This window comes from Bos taurus, chromosome 21 (genome assembly GCF_002263795.3).
Source record: "Bos taurus isolate L1 Dominette 01449 registration number 42190680 breed Hereford chromosome 21, ARS-UCD2.0, whole genome shotgun sequence".
NCBI lineage: Eukaryota > Metazoa > Chordata > Mammalia > Artiodactyla > Bovidae > Bos > Bos taurus.
This window is the reverse complement of record NC_037348.1, coordinates 22,275,487-22,291,390: the sequence shown is the minus strand read 5'-3', so window position 1 is coordinate 22,291,390 and position 15,904 is coordinate 22,275,487. Positions and strand designations below refer to the sequence as shown.

At 50.3% G+C, this 15,904-nt stretch overlaps 1 protein-coding gene across 3 annotated transcripts; it reads right to left on the bottom strand.

The window, feature by feature from the left end:
• Positions 1-2,054: 2,054 nt before the first annotated feature.
• On the bottom strand, positions 2,055-15,376 carry ZSCAN2 (zinc finger and SCAN domain containing 2). 3 transcript variants are annotated; one of them, XM_015459193.3, is made up of 4 exons: positions 14,803-15,376; positions 12,632-13,147; positions 9,001-9,046; positions 4,648-4,732 (listed from the first exon to the last, which is right to left on the bottom strand). In XM_015459193.3, coding segments are annotated over exons 1-4 (753 nt in total). In that variant the 5' UTR covers positions 14,993-15,376; the 3' UTR covers positions 4,648-4,731. The 3 variants fall into 3 exon arrangements, with proteins under 3 accessions (NP_001094660.1, XP_010815278.1, XP_015314679.2); NM_001101190.2 differs by lacking the exon at positions 9,001-9,046 and having other exon boundaries at positions 2,055-4,732; positions 14,803-14,922; XM_010816976.4 differs by lacking the exon at positions 9,001-9,046 and having other exon boundaries at positions 2,055-4,732; positions 12,632-13,143; positions 14,803-14,885.
• Between the last annotated feature and the right edge of the window lie 528 nt (positions 15,377-15,904).

Genomic DNA, 15,904 nt, shown 5'->3' with positions numbered 1-15,904 from the left:
AGTCGGACATGACTGAAGTGACTTAGCAGCAGCAGCTGGGCAAGTTACAAACTGAACCTCTCTCCTCTGGGTCTCCAGGTCCTCATCTGTAAAGTGGGGATAACTTACTACCTCACAGGGTGGTTGTCAGGATTCAGTCCTGCATGTAGAGCTGATAAGCATGCTGCCTGTGCAGAGTAACCTTGCCATAGACTGTGCAACTCTCAGCTATTACGGGTTACTGCAAACCAGAAATGCAACTCACAGGGAAGTAGAAGTCCATGGAAAACAAGAGGAAGTCTCATGATTACCTGCCTCAAATTGTAAAATCTCTAATAATAAGAGTGAGGGTGTGTGGTTAGTGGCACAAGTGTGCCCAGAGCCAGGTCAGTCCAGCTCTCGACACTCCATGGGCGCTTGTATTCCCAAATGGCTAAGAATTCTGTAGGGCCTGGTTCCCGAATGGCTCTAAGGGATTGGAAGGAAGAAGTCTTGGGTGACTCCCAGGTTTCCGGGTTGGGTGAGACCTAGTGGATGGCAGTGCTACTCACGAAAAGGAAATTCACCTGTCACCAGCACGCTGGTCACAGGAGATCGAGGCAGGCAGGTGGGGGCGTGAGTTCTGAACTTGGGAGTCTGAGGCTCTAGGAACACTAGAGGGAAGTCGCAGGAAGGAGCCAGTAGAGAGGGACAGACTAGAAATTGAGGGAGAAAACCGCAGAAGAGCAAGGTCCTGAGCTCTGCAGGGAGGTGGAGGCGAGCGGCAGGTGGACAACCGAAAGTGCATCTCCAGGCTGAGCCCTGAGGCGAGGAAGTGGCAAGGTTCAGAGAAGTTTGCTGGTTTCAGGGCGGGACGCTGACGGAGGCCACACCAGGCAGGCTCAAGGTTCTCAGAGGTGAGCAGAGGCCAGAGGGTACAGGGTGGTCGTTGTGGGGCCACACTGAGAGCAAAGCAAATAAACCTTTTGTGGGCTTTTAACTGTCCCACGGCTGTCCTCATGAACTTAGAAACAAACTGGTAATAAAAAAACTTGGTCCCTAAACATATGTACCTTGAAGGGGAGACGGTCTGTTACAGACACACGTCTGGCAGAGGTGGATCTGCCCAGGGGGTGGGGGCTTCTCAATGTTTTTTAGGGGAACAAGCTGTGTCCTTCCACCCAACACACCTGCCACACAGACCCCTCTCTGCCTCTGCAGACCCCCTCTAGCTGCAAGCAGGACAGGAAGCCAGGGGCTCTCAACCTTTCTAGAAAACCACCCTTGGTCATTTTCCCAACCTGGTTCCTGCCTGATTGATTCTGCAATTCTAGCTAATCTTGTTTGCTTTTTATTCCCAGGATATTTTGTGTCTCTACCAGGTAGGGAGGAATAAAGAAGGAAATTTACTTAGAATAAGTTTAAAAAGCTTAGTATCAATTGTTTTCTTGAGGTGAGACTTGAAGAGAGCCACCATCTTCTACCCAAATTCCAGGGGATCACTGAGAAAACCCTCCTGGTCCCCCTCCCTTACAGGCAGGGCAGACCTTGTCTCTTCCCAGACAGACGGGAATCTCTCCCCCAGTAAAGCGGCATGACGATGCGCAGTAGAACTGCTTGTTCACGGCCTCTCCCCAGCACCCAGCACAGTGAGGATACACACGCCCTCGGTACGTTTTCTCAGTAAGTGAAGGAATGGAGCCAGCGGTGGGGATCTCACAGCCTAGTGGTTTGGTGTAACAGCTGCTGCTGCCTAAAGCTTCCTGTGTCTTAGTCGATTCTGGATGGAGATGATACCTCCTGGGGAGGCAATCTGGCACAGGAACCAAAGCTGGGGCTCCAGGTGCCAGTTGACGGCTAGATGCAGCGATGGCAAAGGGCAAGTGGAGAGGTGTGCGCACTGGTCGAACACCTGGGACCAGGTTTGCCTTAAAGCTGTGCTCTTTGAAGCACGTGACCCTTTTAATCTAAAGGTCTTGGACTACTTCTGGTCTGAGGCAGGAGGTGAGCGGGTGGATGGAATGGGGAAGTGAGACACAGGTTTTCTAACACTCAAGTTTGGGTTTTTAACACATGTGAAAAGACAGACTCGGGAAAAGAATGGGACTCGACTTTATTAGGTGATTTGGAGCAGCCATCCTGTAAAAACCAAGGTGCGTTCTGAGTGCAGACCCCACGCATAGGAGAGAAAAACCTGTTTTTACCATCCTCTTCCCTCCTAACAAACCCCTTCACCTGCTATCATCCTGTCTCGACTGTTTCATGGCCGAGAACAAAGCCCTAGGAGCGTCCCAAGATTAAGGGAGACACCTTCTCTTGATTCAAGCCCAGATCTCTTCAGGCGACAGACGATGCGGCCTCAAAATTGACCTTAAAAAGAATGCTCTCTGTACACAAAAGCTACCAGATGGAACTCTAGGTCTGCGTATGTAAGACAGAAACGACAAGTACACAGCGTGGCGATTACAGGGCCACGGATCTGGTGGGCAAAGATGCAAGGCCACCCTGCAGAGTGCAGGAGGATCACCCGGAATGAGACAGAAACACCACCCACCAGGGGGGCAGCGGGGGGCTCCGATGACACCTCACACTCGAAAACTGAAACTCTGCAAAAGTATGTGCATCCCCCACCCGCAGCCGACTTATCCCAGGACAGTGAGCAGAGACAAAAGTAAACACGTCGCTTCTCCGTCATGCCTTCCCTGGCAGTCCTGGGCAACCTCCTATCAATGGAAAGGTTCCTGGCTAGACTCCCTCGTGTTTCCATGTTCCTGATACTTTCTAGGAAAGGACTTTACCTTCTTGTGGATGACTCAGAACAGGAGAAGCCCTCCGCCTTGACCGGAGATCCAAACCCAGGACCCAGAGGCAGGAAGAGCCAGTTCTGCCAAGGCAGGGGGCCTGGGATGCTCGCAGCTCGGGTGAAGGGACCTCAGCCCCCAACAGTGGCAGCAGAAGGACCAGGTCTGGGGCCTCTCTCTGAAACGAGGGCCCCGCTGGCTTCTGTTGCACACGGAGAACTATCCCCCCTGTTCTATCAAAGGGGAAACTGAGGCACAGAGGTTCAGGAGGGACAGAGCCAAGAGAGTCGAGAAATGTCACAGGAAATGGACTGAACTTTCTGAGCTTCCGTTCCCATGCTTGGTTATCGCTGTCTGACTCTGACTCTGACGTGACGGGATCCTAGCAGTGAGGGTGAGCAGGGGTTAAGATCCCGGCAACAAGCCTTCAGGAGGAACGGCTCCTCTAAAAACGCATCCCTGCATGGGGGCAGGGTGGCTGGTCCCTCTCCCGGGCCCCCTGTGCCTCATGCTCCCTCCCTCTCTGCCCTTTCAGTACAGCTTCTCCTTCAGGTGAGTTCGCTGATGGGTGATGAAATTGGAACTGTTGCTGAAGCCCTTGCCGCACTCGGGGCACTTGTAGGGCTTCTCACCCGTGTGGATCCGCTGGTGGATGATAAGCACCGAATTCCAGCTGAAGCCCTTGCCGCACTCGGGACAGCGGTAGGGCTTGTCCCCCAGGTGGGCTCTCTGGTGCATGACCAGGATGGAGCCCCGGCTGAAGCTCTTGCCGCACATGAGGCACTTGTAGGGCTTCTCGCCCGTGTGCGTCCGCTGGTGCACCACCAGCTGGGAGCGCTGGCTGAAGCCCTTCCCGCACTCCCCGCACTTGTAGGGCTTCTCGCCTGTGTGGATCCGCTGGTGCTTCAGGAGGTTGGAGCTCCAGCTGAAGCTCTCCCCGCACGTCCGGCACTCGTAGGGCTTCTCGCCCGTGTGAGTGCCCTGGTGGGCGATGAGGCTGGAGCTCTGGCTGAAGCTTTTGCCGCACTCCCCACACTTGTAGGGCTTCTCCACCAGGTGGGTCCGGCGGTGCGTGGCCAGGTTGGAGCTGCGGCTGAAGCTCTTGCCGCACTCGCCGCACTGGTAGGGCTTCTCGCCAGTGTGCGTCCTCCGGTGGGTGATGAGGGCCGAGCTCTGGCTGAACCTCTGGCCGCAGTCGGGACACTTGTAGGGCTTCTCGCCCGTGTGGATCCTCTGGTGCCTGATGAGGTTGGAGTTGTAGCTGAAGCTCTCGCCACACTCCTTGCACTCGTAGGGCTTCTCGCCTGTGTGGATTCCCTGGTGCGTGTTCAGGCTGGACCGGTTGCCGAAGCTCTTGCCGCACTCCGGGCACGAGTAGGGCTTCTCGCCCGTGTGCGTCCGCTGGTGTGCGATGAGGTTGGGGCTCCGGCTGAAGCTCTTGCCGCACTCAGCGCACCGGAAGGGCTTCTCGCCCGTATGGATCCGCTGGTGGGTGATGAGGTTGGCGCTCCGGCTGAAGCTTTTGCCGCAGTCCCGGCACTTGTAGGGCTTCTCCCCGGTGTGCGTGGTCTGATGCCTGCTGAAGTTGGAGCCATCGCTGAAGCTCTTGCCGCACTCGTCGCATTTGTAGTATTTCTCGCCCGTGTGGGTCCGCTCGTGGGTGATGAGGTGGGACTTTCGACTGAAGGTTTTCCCGCACTGGGGACACTCGTAGGGCTTCTCGCCCAGGTAGGTGCCCTGGAGGCCGATGAGCTGGCCAGCTTCCCTTCCCGGGGCGGGCACCACCCCGCGGTCCTTCCTGGGGGTGTTTCTCCGGGGCCCTTGGGGGTTGCAGTCTCTCTCCACGTCACTTTCCCAGTCGGACTGCGGGATGCCTTCCCCTTCAGGCACGTCTGAGAACATCTCGTGGGACTCGACGTCCTCGAATATGTCCTGGTTGGAGCTCTCCCAATTTTCACTCTGGATCTCAAAATCTGAAACAATGAGGAAAAATGTGCAATTTGTACTCAATTTCCTATAATGATGAGAAAAGAAAACCAAAGGGGAGGGGCTTCCCTGGTGGCTCAGCAGTGAAGAAATCCCCTGCCCATGTGGGAGACATGGGTTCAATGCCGGATCCAGGAAGACCCTACATCTATTTAGCCTGTGCTCCAGAGCCCCGAGGGTTGCAACTGCGGAAGCTCTCAAGCTCTAGAGCCTGTGCTCTGCAACAAGAGCAGCCACTGCAGTGACAAGCCCACGCACCACAACCAGAGAGTAGCCCCCACTCGCGCAACTAGAGAAAAAGCCTGCACAGCAATGAAGACCCAGCAGAGCCAAAAATAAACACATAAATAAAACATTACTTACTAGAAGAATTCTGGAATCAGTCTGAAAGGAAGTCAATGCTCAAAAAGGCAGAGAATTCTTCTAAACATGATTCAATGTTTTGTTTTTGTTTTTGTTTTGACATGGGACCATTTTTTAAGTCTTTATTGAATGTGTTACAATATTGCTTCTATTGTTTATTTTCGCCTTTTGCCCTTAAGGTATGTGGAATATCTCAGGTCCCAGACCAGGGATCAAACCCACACTCCACTCACTGGAAGGCGAAGTCCTAACCACTGAGTCACCAGGGAAGTCCCACTATTCCATTTCTGACGGTCTCACAGGCTACAGAATAGCATCTCGATTTAATGGGTATTTCCCTGGTAATCTGTAAAGCTGAACGTCTTTTCTTATGGATATAATTCGTTTTTATTCATTTCTAAATTGCCAGGTCATATCTTTTACCTTTTATTCCACTGGGTTGACTTTTTTTATGAATTGTAGATGCTCTTTTTTATGAATTTTTTTTATGAATTGTAGAGCAAGATTTTGACTCTTATCTGCTACACTGCAGGCTTTGTTGCAAATATTTCCTCCCAGTCTCTGAACTGGCTTTGAACTTTCTTCAAAGTATCTTTTTAATATAAAGGACTTTTGTTTGTTTGTTTTCATGAGTCCAATCTAGCTTTGATGACTTGTTTTAAGATTAAGAAGTCCTACCCCACTGCAAGATTCCAAAAATACTCTCCTATAGGTGATTTCAGATGGTTTACAGTATAGATCTGTAACTCATCTGAATTTATTTCTGTGTAACTTGTGAAGCAGGGCTCTATTTCTGTGTAAGTTAGGAAGCAGAGATCCACTTTTAGTTTTTTCAAAAGGGTCAGACCACTGTCCATTCAAATACTGTTGAATTGCCAAAGGACCCTTATTAGTTAGTAGACAATTACAACGCATCCTAAACCAATGGTTCTTGCATTTTCCTACCCTGACCCAGGCTCTAGGCTCACATGGAATTCAGAGGGCCATGTGTGTCCCCCTGCCCAGCCAGAGGCCTCTGCTTTCTATCCCATACTAGAAAGCATATCAGAATAGAGTAAGTGTGGAGAAATTTGCTGTCAATATGGGGATAAGCGTACATGTGCTGTAAGTGAACAACGAGATCACTGGTCACAGACATCAGTGCTTTAGTGTGTGTTAGGCTCACAATTCTTGAAGGGTCCCTCCCACCTGACTGTGACATACCGCTGGGTCTCAATACCACGGTCAGAGCCACTGGTTTGAAATGCAGAAGTGGGTTTCTAATTCTCATACAGCTGATGCCCCAGTGGGATTCTCCCCATCAGGGTGCTGCCTTGGCGAGCCTGGTGGGAACCTGATAGCACCTAGGTGGCTTGGACCATTGTTCCCCCTAAACTCTGACTGCTTGAAAGACGAAGTGCTGGTAAAAACAGCAAGGAGCTGTTATCAGTTTAAATGAATGACTGCTAAATAGTTTAGTAATAACGTTACATCTCAAGAGTTCTGTGTGGTATATATTTCAAATATTTAAGTGAATTAAAAGTGATGTTGTTCTGAACCTGAGAATCATGGCTTTAAGAAGACATATACCTTTATAACCCTTCACTGCTCTCTACTCTTCTTATTGACAAGAGTATATGGGCTCCCTGCTGGCTCAGTGTTTTTACGTTAAAAGTCCACCAACCAATGCAGGGGACATGGGTTCGATCCCTTGCCAGGGATAATTCCATGTGCTGTGGGGCAACTAAGCTTGTGTACCACAACTACTGAGCCCATGCTCTAGAGCCTGGGAGACACAACTACTGAGCCCACATGCCTAGAGCCCGCGCTCTGCAACAAGAGAAGCCACTGTGATGGGAAGCTCTCGAACCGCAACTAGAGGAAGCCCGCACAGCAACAGGGACCCAGCACAGCCCTAAACAAATAAATAAATAAAATTATAAAAATGTATTTAACAACAGCGTAAAAAAAAAAAAAAACACAGCATAAAAGATGATAATACCCATTGAGTTTGCTAAATATAAACAAAGAATTAATACAGAGCTTCCAAGAGTGAAAACCTAAGAGCAGGTGCTCTCGGGGCTTCCCTGGTGGCCAGCGGCTTAAGACTCCGCGCTCCCAATGCAGGGGTCCCGGGTTCAATCCCTGGTCAGGGTACTAGATCCCACATGCCACAACTCAGAGTTTTCATGCAACTACAGATCCCGTGTGCTGCAACCAAAACTGGGTACAGTCAAATAAATACCTAAATATTAAAAAAAAAAAAAAAGGCATAGGTCCTCTCTTGCTGTACTAAGCTGCCTGGCCTGACTTGCCTCCCAGCCTGAGAATTCTCCCAGGTCTTACCCAGTCTCCCTTTTGAGATTTTGGAATATTGTGCTAACTTTGGGCTTGACCCCATTATGTTTTAAAACACAAGTTTAGCTTGGCTTTCTCAAGGGAAAGGCAGATAAGCCTGGAATGATGAAGCTATCCATCTGCCTCCTTCATTGACCCAGCAGTTGTTTCTCCACACAGGAAAGATTCATTTTTCTCACTCCAACAACAATGAGTCTCCACTATGTGTAGGGCACTGTACTGCGTGCTGTTTTTAAAAAAAATGGAAAAGAAGACAGGTTCCTTGACTTTGGGGATTTTATAGGCTCCTAGAAAAAATAAGATGAGGACCGATACAAACAGAAAACAAGAGACTTCCCTGATGGTTCAGTGGTTAAGACTTCACCCTCCAATGCAGGGGGTGTGGGTTCCATCCCTGGTCAAGGAACGAAGACCCCACGTGCCTTGCGACCAAAAATTCAAAACAAAACAGAAATAATACTGTAACAAGTTCCATAAAGACTTTAAAAATGGTCCACATCAAAAAAAAAAAAATCTGAAAACAATATATGATACAAAGCCAAAAGAGAAGGAGAATCTGAATGTTCCAGGGGCAATGACTTCAAGCAGAGGTGACAGAGATGCTCTTAGGTGGTAGATCTAGGGATGGGGAAGAGAGGCCGGAAGTAAGCACCTGCTTTATGGAGCAGGTAGGTGTCCAAAGGTGTGTACTCAGAGGATGACCATCACACAGGGATGGAACAAGACCATTCCAAGTCACGATTCAGCAGCACAGGTGAAAGCTACAAGCACAGGCTATGTTCAAGGAACAGCATGATCTGAATGCAGCGAGGGCTGTGGTGAGGGGATCAGGGGAGGACCAGCCAGGGGCCACCTGGGCCAGGCCACACAGGGCCACAAGTGCGAGCAGAACAAAGAGGTCGTGCTTGATCCGGGGACACTGGGGGACTAGAGAGGATGTGTAAGCAGAAGTGCCCCATCGCTCAGGTAGGACTGCAGCAGCTGCCATGCAGGCGGAAGAGGCTGAAAGCATGTTCCCTCTGGAGGCTCCTGCCAGTCTGGTGAAATAGCAAAAGCCTTAATGAGGGCTGGGAATGGAGTTCACAGCAAACCACTCCAGTATTCTTGCCTGGAGAATTCCATGGACAGAGGTGTCTGGGGGTCGCAGAGTCAGACACAACTGAGCAACTGAACATGCATGCACAGGGATCAAAAATGTCCTTGGGAAACGCAAAGAGAGATGAACTTTACCTCATAAACTATTAATATAAGGGACTTCCCTGGTGGCCCAGTAATTAAGAATCTGCCTTGCAACACAGAGGACTCAGATTCAAGCCCTGGTTGGGGACCTAGGATCCCACATGCAGGGGGGCAACTAAACCAGAGAGCCGTAACTACTGAGCCCGAGTGCTCTGGAGCCCACGTGCCACAACTAGAACATCTGCACCGCAAGGAAGATCCTCCGTGCTGCAACTAAGACCCAATGCAGCCAAGTTAATTAATTAGTTAAAAAAAAGAAAACAAAAACAAACAAACAAACAAAAATCCGTTTGTGAGCCAGGTAGTAGGTTCTCACCAGATCTGATGGCACTTGGATCTTGGACTTAAAAGAGTCTCCAGAACTGTGGAAAATAAATTTCAAAACTATTAATACAAGTCCAGTCTCAACTGAAATGACAAGATATTTGATCTGGGAACACCCAGAGGTGCCTGCTAGTCAAATATTAAACAACATGGTCTAACCAGGTCTTAAAAACGTACTGGGTAAAACATGTGACCAAAGGTCCCAGGCTGGACAAACAGACTAGAGGTCAAGTGGTCTTATCTTGAGGACATGCTTGACAAGAGATGGAGATCACTGCAGAGGTTCCTCTGAGCAATCACCAGGCAGGTCAGGAACACATGCTGAAGAAATGAAAACCAACGAAGATGACCTCAGAGGCAGAAATCTGACAAGCTGCTCAGTCTGGACATTCTCCATCTGGGATGTCCTGTGAAAGATGAAACAAAGCCCCTCCAACAAGCCAGGTGGGGAAGGCGGTCACAGTGGGGGCCAGTCATTGCGTCAGAGATGCCTCGTGAGACGTGACCCCCTGCTCTGTGACTCCGACTGCACAATAGCCCAGGGGCTTCTCTTCAGCCCTTCAGCCCTCTGGCCTCTCTTTAGCCTCTGACTCAAGAGCCTGATATTCATCACAGACTTGTTACATCCGCTAGAAAAGTAAACAAGGTTTTTTAAAAAGGATGAGAGGCTTTTGCTTTTTTTAAGCAGGAAGAGTAAAATTAAAAGTTATTTTTCAGGGTCAAAGACCATCTGGGACCTTGCTTCAAATAAAACCTGGGGTAGGGACTTCCCTGGTGGTCCACTAGCTAAGACTCCATGGCTTCCCAATGAAGGGGGCCCAGGTTCTGTCCCTGGTCAGGGAACTAGATCTTGCACGCCCCAAGTAAGAGTCTGCAAGCCACATCTAAGAGCCAGTGCAGCCAAATAAATGAATAAATAAAAATAAATATTAAAAAAAAAAAACCTCTGAGATCCCCCCAAACACATGTGGAAGCAAACAGACTGGAGTTTGAATCCTGGTTCCACCACGAACCAGCTCTCAAAGAAGAGCTTGACTTTGCTGAATGTCCATATCCCCTCCTCTGTTACATGATGGTCCCACACACTTCACGGGATTATTAGTGAGATGTAGGTGTAAGGTGCTCAGTGCAGGCCTGGGCTCACAGTGGAACCTCCATGACCACCCTCTTCTCCAAAGTACAGCTTTATTCACACCTCCCAAGTCTCTGGGCATTGTTACAACTCCGCACCTAAACCATCTTCCCTTCCCAGTCTTCTGAATCCTCTAGACTAGATGCCTCTGAATTAGTCACCTTTGTCTTAAAAAAAGGTTTTTTTGGTCATGTCTCACAGCATGTAGGAGAAGGAAATGGCAACTCACTCCAGTATTCTTGCCTAGAGAATTCCGTGGACAGAGGAGCCTGGTGGGTTGCAGAGTCAGACACGACTGAGCAACTCTCACTCACGGCATGTAATACCTAGTTCCCTGACCAAGGATTGAACCTGTGGCCCCTGCATTTAAAGCGAAGAGACTCAAACAATGGACCACCAGGGAAGTCTCTAGTCACCTAGTGACCCTACAGATGAGTCACCTACAGTCCTCATCTGTAGCCCTCTTTCCAATACCCTACCAAGAACTAGGACTTCGCATCTCATTTGTGATGAAAAGATTAAGAACATGAGCCACGTCCTCAGACCCCTGAGCTGGCATTCTTGTTCAGCCTCATACTGGGGGCATGATCTTAATGGAGTCATTTATCTTCCCTGGTGATGATAATCCTGCCGATCTCTCAAGGTGGTGACATCTATGTGAGTTTTGCATATAAGACGCTAGGCATACTGCTTGGCCCAAAAAGAGGATCCATCAGTGCTGGCTGGTGTTACCATGAGTTCTTTCTCACGTGTCCCATCTCCTCCCCTTCCCTTGCTGTCCCCACCCCATCACTGCACACCTAGCGTCCAGGCGGCTTCCCAGTTGCTCTCCCACCTCCAGCATAAAACCTGAACCCTGTCGTTGAGTTCAGCATCCTCCCCGGCCCCTGGGGCCCAGGTTACAACCTGCTGAGGCCAAAGCCTCACCCACCCTTCCCCCAAACCCTACTTCGCACCACTTCCTAAAAACACACTTTCCACTCCAATCCACCAGTCTTCCTTACAGTCGGTCACCCGAATGATCCCACAGGGGTCCACTCTTCCAGGCCTCTGCTTAGCACAGCTCCTGGAATGCCACAACCTCCCCCTCCCCCCACACCTTTCCAAACCCCCCACCAGCTCAACCCCTGCTCAAGGGTCACGTCATTCACAAAACCTTCACTGACCTTGCCTCTCCTCTCCCCTCCAACCCTTTTCCCTGAACCTCTGCAGTTCTCATCAGCACAAAGGTAGCTGCCGTTTCCCATGGGTCCTGAAATAGTCCTAGGGGTACAGGTGGTGGTTGTTGTTCAGTCTCTAAGTCATGTCTGACTCTTGGGACCCCATGGACTGTAGCCCACCAGGCTCCTCTGTCCATGGGATTTCCTAGGCAAGAACACTGGAATGGATTGCCACTTCCTTCTTCAGGAGATCTTCCCGACCCAGGGATCACGTCTCCTGCAATGGCAGGCAGATTTTTTTTACCACTGAGCACCCCGGAAGCCCAGGGGCACAGGCAGATCTGCAGTAAACATTTGGCAATCAAGGCAGCCCAGTTTACAGCTGAAGACCAGAAAGGAGGCAGGGTGGCTAAATGGCATGTGTGGGTCCACAAGGTAATAATAAAACCAGAGACAAATATATTAAGTTGCAAAAAGCTCCAGTTTGGAATTACTCTTTCAAGAGCCCAAGATGACTTTATACCAGAGACTAAGTCCCTAGTTATTAGCTGGCTTACTCGTCATTTATTATGATTTCACAAAAAATAATCACTTAAAAAAAAACAGGATTTGGTTTATCTAACTGCTAGAACTTAAAATATCTGGATGTGTACTGCACAACCAGCTGCAGGTGCCAAGAGCTGGTCTCCGGGGTCTTCGGTCCCTTTCCTCATTACCTCCATCAGCTTCCCAACCATCAACTACAGCACAAACAACTGTGCTAACATGTACCTGTGGCTCCAACGGTAGGCCTGTGCTTCCCTGGGGGCTCAGTGGCAAAGAATCCACCTGCCAATGCAGGGGATATGGGTTTGATTCCTGATCGGGAACATTCCACACGCTACGGAGCGACTAAGCCCATGTGCCACAACTACCAAAGCTCTTGTGCCCTAGAGCCCCCACTCTGCAGCAAGAGAAGCCACCGCAATGAGAAGCCCATGCACCACAACTGGAGAGTAGCCCCCGCTCGCTGCAACGACAGAAAAGCCTGAGCAGCAACGAAGACCCAGCACAGCCAAGTAGGAAAAAAAAATAGTCCTCTAAGCCCTAAAAGTTACTCTTATTACTTAAAAGAGTAATTCCTTATGCTGAAATTCTGGAACTGTCACTGAACACAACCAGGGCATCTGGGGTGACAGCGTGCCGATCACGTGCACACAGACCGACGGGATGGGCTGATGGGGACTCGGTTCCGGGATGCACCTGAATTTCCTCCTCTGCAAACACCACACCCCTCCATCTTGGGCTGGGAGGGAGCTCCCACCCTCTCCCTGTGAGGCTCTCCATCTCACCACTGTCCCGAAGGGTCTGGGTCAAGTCCTCCACCAGGGCCACCGCCTCCTCGCCACTCTCAGGCCGATGCTCCTGCAGCCAGGCCTGAATTTCCCGGGGCAGCACGGTCAGCATTTGCTCCTTGGTGTGCATCTCTGGCCTCAGCCAGCGCCGGCAGAGCTCTCGAAGGCGGCCGAGTGCCCCCTGCGGCCCTCCGGCCACGTCCTCATGGGGGCTGCCCTTGCCAGCACCCTGGGGAAAGGGCTCGGTCTCAGGGCCATCTTCCTGCAGCACAGCTTCCTGTACCCAGGAGTCGTCCTCCAGGATCACGGTGGCCACCTCCTCCTCCTGGTTGTCCTCCTTCTGAGGGAGGCAGACTACAGGGCTTCGAGGAGCAGTTACTCTTGGCCCTTCTGAGGCCATCATCCACGTCCTTGGGTTGGAATCACTCAGGCTTCTGATCTTGACCTTCAGTCTTCTCCAGGCAGGCTCCCTGAGAAGACGGCACCCTTCTCCAGTTTCAACAAGTGGTCTGGCTAAGAATGAGAGAGAGAACTAGGATCAATAAGTAAAAGGTCCTAAAACAATCTAACTCACAACAGCCCAGGTCAGGCCACCAAATGATTCTTACATCCGCAAATCAGGAGAAGTTTCCTGTCCCTCTTAAAGGAAAAATGGCTTATTCCTGAAACCATCTCTGTGGCAAGAGAAGAATCACAAGCACAAAATACAGTGTTTTTCTTCCCAAAAGACCAAAGCATGAGTATGAGAAATTCAAAGCCCTTGCAAGAACCCAGGACAGAGCTATCCTGCTCTAAGTTCAGATTTGCTGCAGAGTCAGTGACCTTGACCTAACATACAACTCAGTCACACAATCTCACGGACTACCTAATAAACAGATAAGAACACCCATCCTACTAATCTGAAAGGAACGTCTTAAGAATTTACAAAGGATCAGATGTCAAGGCACTGTAAGCCTCAGTGAAAGGAAGGAAATATCTCAACTGTATTATTATACATGGCCCCTCAGGAATTTATGTTTTAAAATAATCATCTTTGCTAAATTTACTAAATATTTGCAAGGACACACAACCGTTTCTAATTGCAAAAAAAAAACGGACACCTTAAAATCCAGCAGCAGGAGAATGGTTAATTATGGCACATCCATACAGTGAAATGTACTAAAAACTACGCTGATGATGTAATAATGGCTACATTTGTGAGGGGGGGGGTGCGTTGTGGGGGGGGTAGGGGGTAGGGGAATGTTACTGAGAAGGGGCTCAAAGGAGCTGGAAATGTTTTATGTCTTGATTTGGCAATGGCTGCATAAGAGCATACATATGAAATTTAAGATTTGTGTGCTCTGATGTATGTATTTTTAAATATTTAAAAAATTATGCTGACAATAATTATTAATCATTAATGATTTCAGATAATCCTAATAAGAAAACTAATGAATAAAAACAAAACCAGCAAGATAGAAAAACCACAGACACAGTATGACCCCAATTCCTTTTAAAAATGAACACATACACAAGGAAAAAAAAAAAACCTGGATAGAAATTCTACAAAATGTTGAGAGCAGTTATTTAAAACAAAGACTAAAAGGCAATGAAGTATTTTTAAAAATTATCACTACAGCATAAAGACTCAGAAACACTCCCGGGAAAACTTTTTAAAAAGAAGAAAAAAGAAAAGCCAGTGGAAACACTAGAGCTCTCAAACTGTATTCACCAAATGGCTAGAACAAACAGTTATAACACAATTCTTAACTTGGTGGGGGGGTGGGGGGGTGGGGGGTGGGGGGGTGGGGGGGTTGGGGCAGGAAAACCGTTCCCAGACAATTTAAGCGTTGTCCCACTTGGGGCCAGACACGCCCCCTCAGAAGCTCAGTTTCCCCATTTTTTAAAATGAGCTGCGCGGGATGTCGTCCACTGTGCCTTTCAGTCTAAAGCCTGTGCCCCTGGCTGGATGTACAAGGAGCTCGCCGCTAGGGAGAAGAGTTCAGGTCGGCTCCTTGAGCCCGACCTAGCGCCTAAGCTCGGACAGCCGGGGGCCCGCAGGACACGAACACGGCCCCCGACGCCCCTCCCCCAGCAGGGCTGCCCGCCCTGGCTCCAGGCCCGTTATCCCCTGGCCTTGGGCTGCTCCCCCGGCCAGCGCGGCTCCGGCTGTCTGTCTCCGGGCTCACCTCTCCAGAGACCGGATGCCACTTCCTCGGTCGCTCCACGCGCTAAAGCGCCCGCGGGCACGGTCCGGCCCCTCCGGAGTCGCAGCGGCTCAAGCCCGAGGGGCACCGAGAACAATGGACGGGAGAGGCCCGCCCCCCCGCCGCGCTCATTGGCCACCGAGAACGGTCCCTGGAAATTCTGCTTTCCCATTGGCGAATACGGACCCAGCCTGGCGGCGGGAGGGAGGCTGGGCCGAAGGCATTGTGGGAGATGTAGTCCCCACGAGCCGACTGCGACCTCGGGCCAGGGAGCAGAGTTTGGGGATTTGATAACCTGCGCAGTGCGGGAGGAACCCAGGCGGGAAAATCCACCTACTGGCAGTCAGGGCCCCAGACCTGTGACCTGGGACAGATCACTCCACTTCTTTATGTCCTCCAAATAGTGGTCTATAAAAAGGGAAAGTTGGATGGAAGCTCCCTTTCAGCTGTAACTGTGTGGCAGATAATTTTGTTAGGCCCTTCGACAGCCGAAAGCGGCCCCTGAATAGGAAAAGAATCTGCACAGAGAAGTCCCTTCCCGCCCAGCCCGGCGCCCCTCCCACAGCCGGCCCCCGGCTCGCACCTGGCTTCTGGACACCCCTTTGTTTACGCACGTGGTGTTCCTGGGTCAGGAGGAGAGATTTGTCCCGCCTCTTCTGCCGCGGACCTCCCATTCTTTCCTGTGTTTCCTCTTGTATGGAACCTGCCTCATCATACCGCCCTAGGCGGAGTCACCGCCCCCAGCACACCTGCTCCACGTCGCCTCGTTATTAATAGTTATCCCAGCCTTACTTATTACCAGTCTCGGCACTGGGGGGCTGAGAGTGACAGACTGGCCTCTCTTGTGGGGTTTCAGTGGCTGGCACTGTCCACTAAAAAATTAGTCGCAACTTGAAAGTAGAGAATCTTTTGTTCAGTTGGGAATGTTCAGGACTCCAAGCCCGGGAGACAATATCTCAGCCCTAAGACACAGCTCCCAGAAGGCGGGAGAGGGAGTCAGGCTATATACAAGTTTGTAAGGAAGGGAGCAGGTAATCTGCACAACAAAGATTATTGTTCAGTAAGAAAAACCAGATATCAAGTT

Bases quoted from the DNA above. Each gene is read 5' to 3' on its own strand.
- ZSCAN2 (NM_001101190.2), bottom strand. From the start codon at position 13,037: ATGATGGCCTCAGAAGGGCCAAGAGTAACTGCTCCTCGAAGCCCTGTA. The intron at 4,733-12,631 runs GTGAGATGGAGA...TCATTGTTTCAG, and splicing joins CCAGACCCTTCGGGACAGTG to ATTTTGAGATCCAGAGTGAA.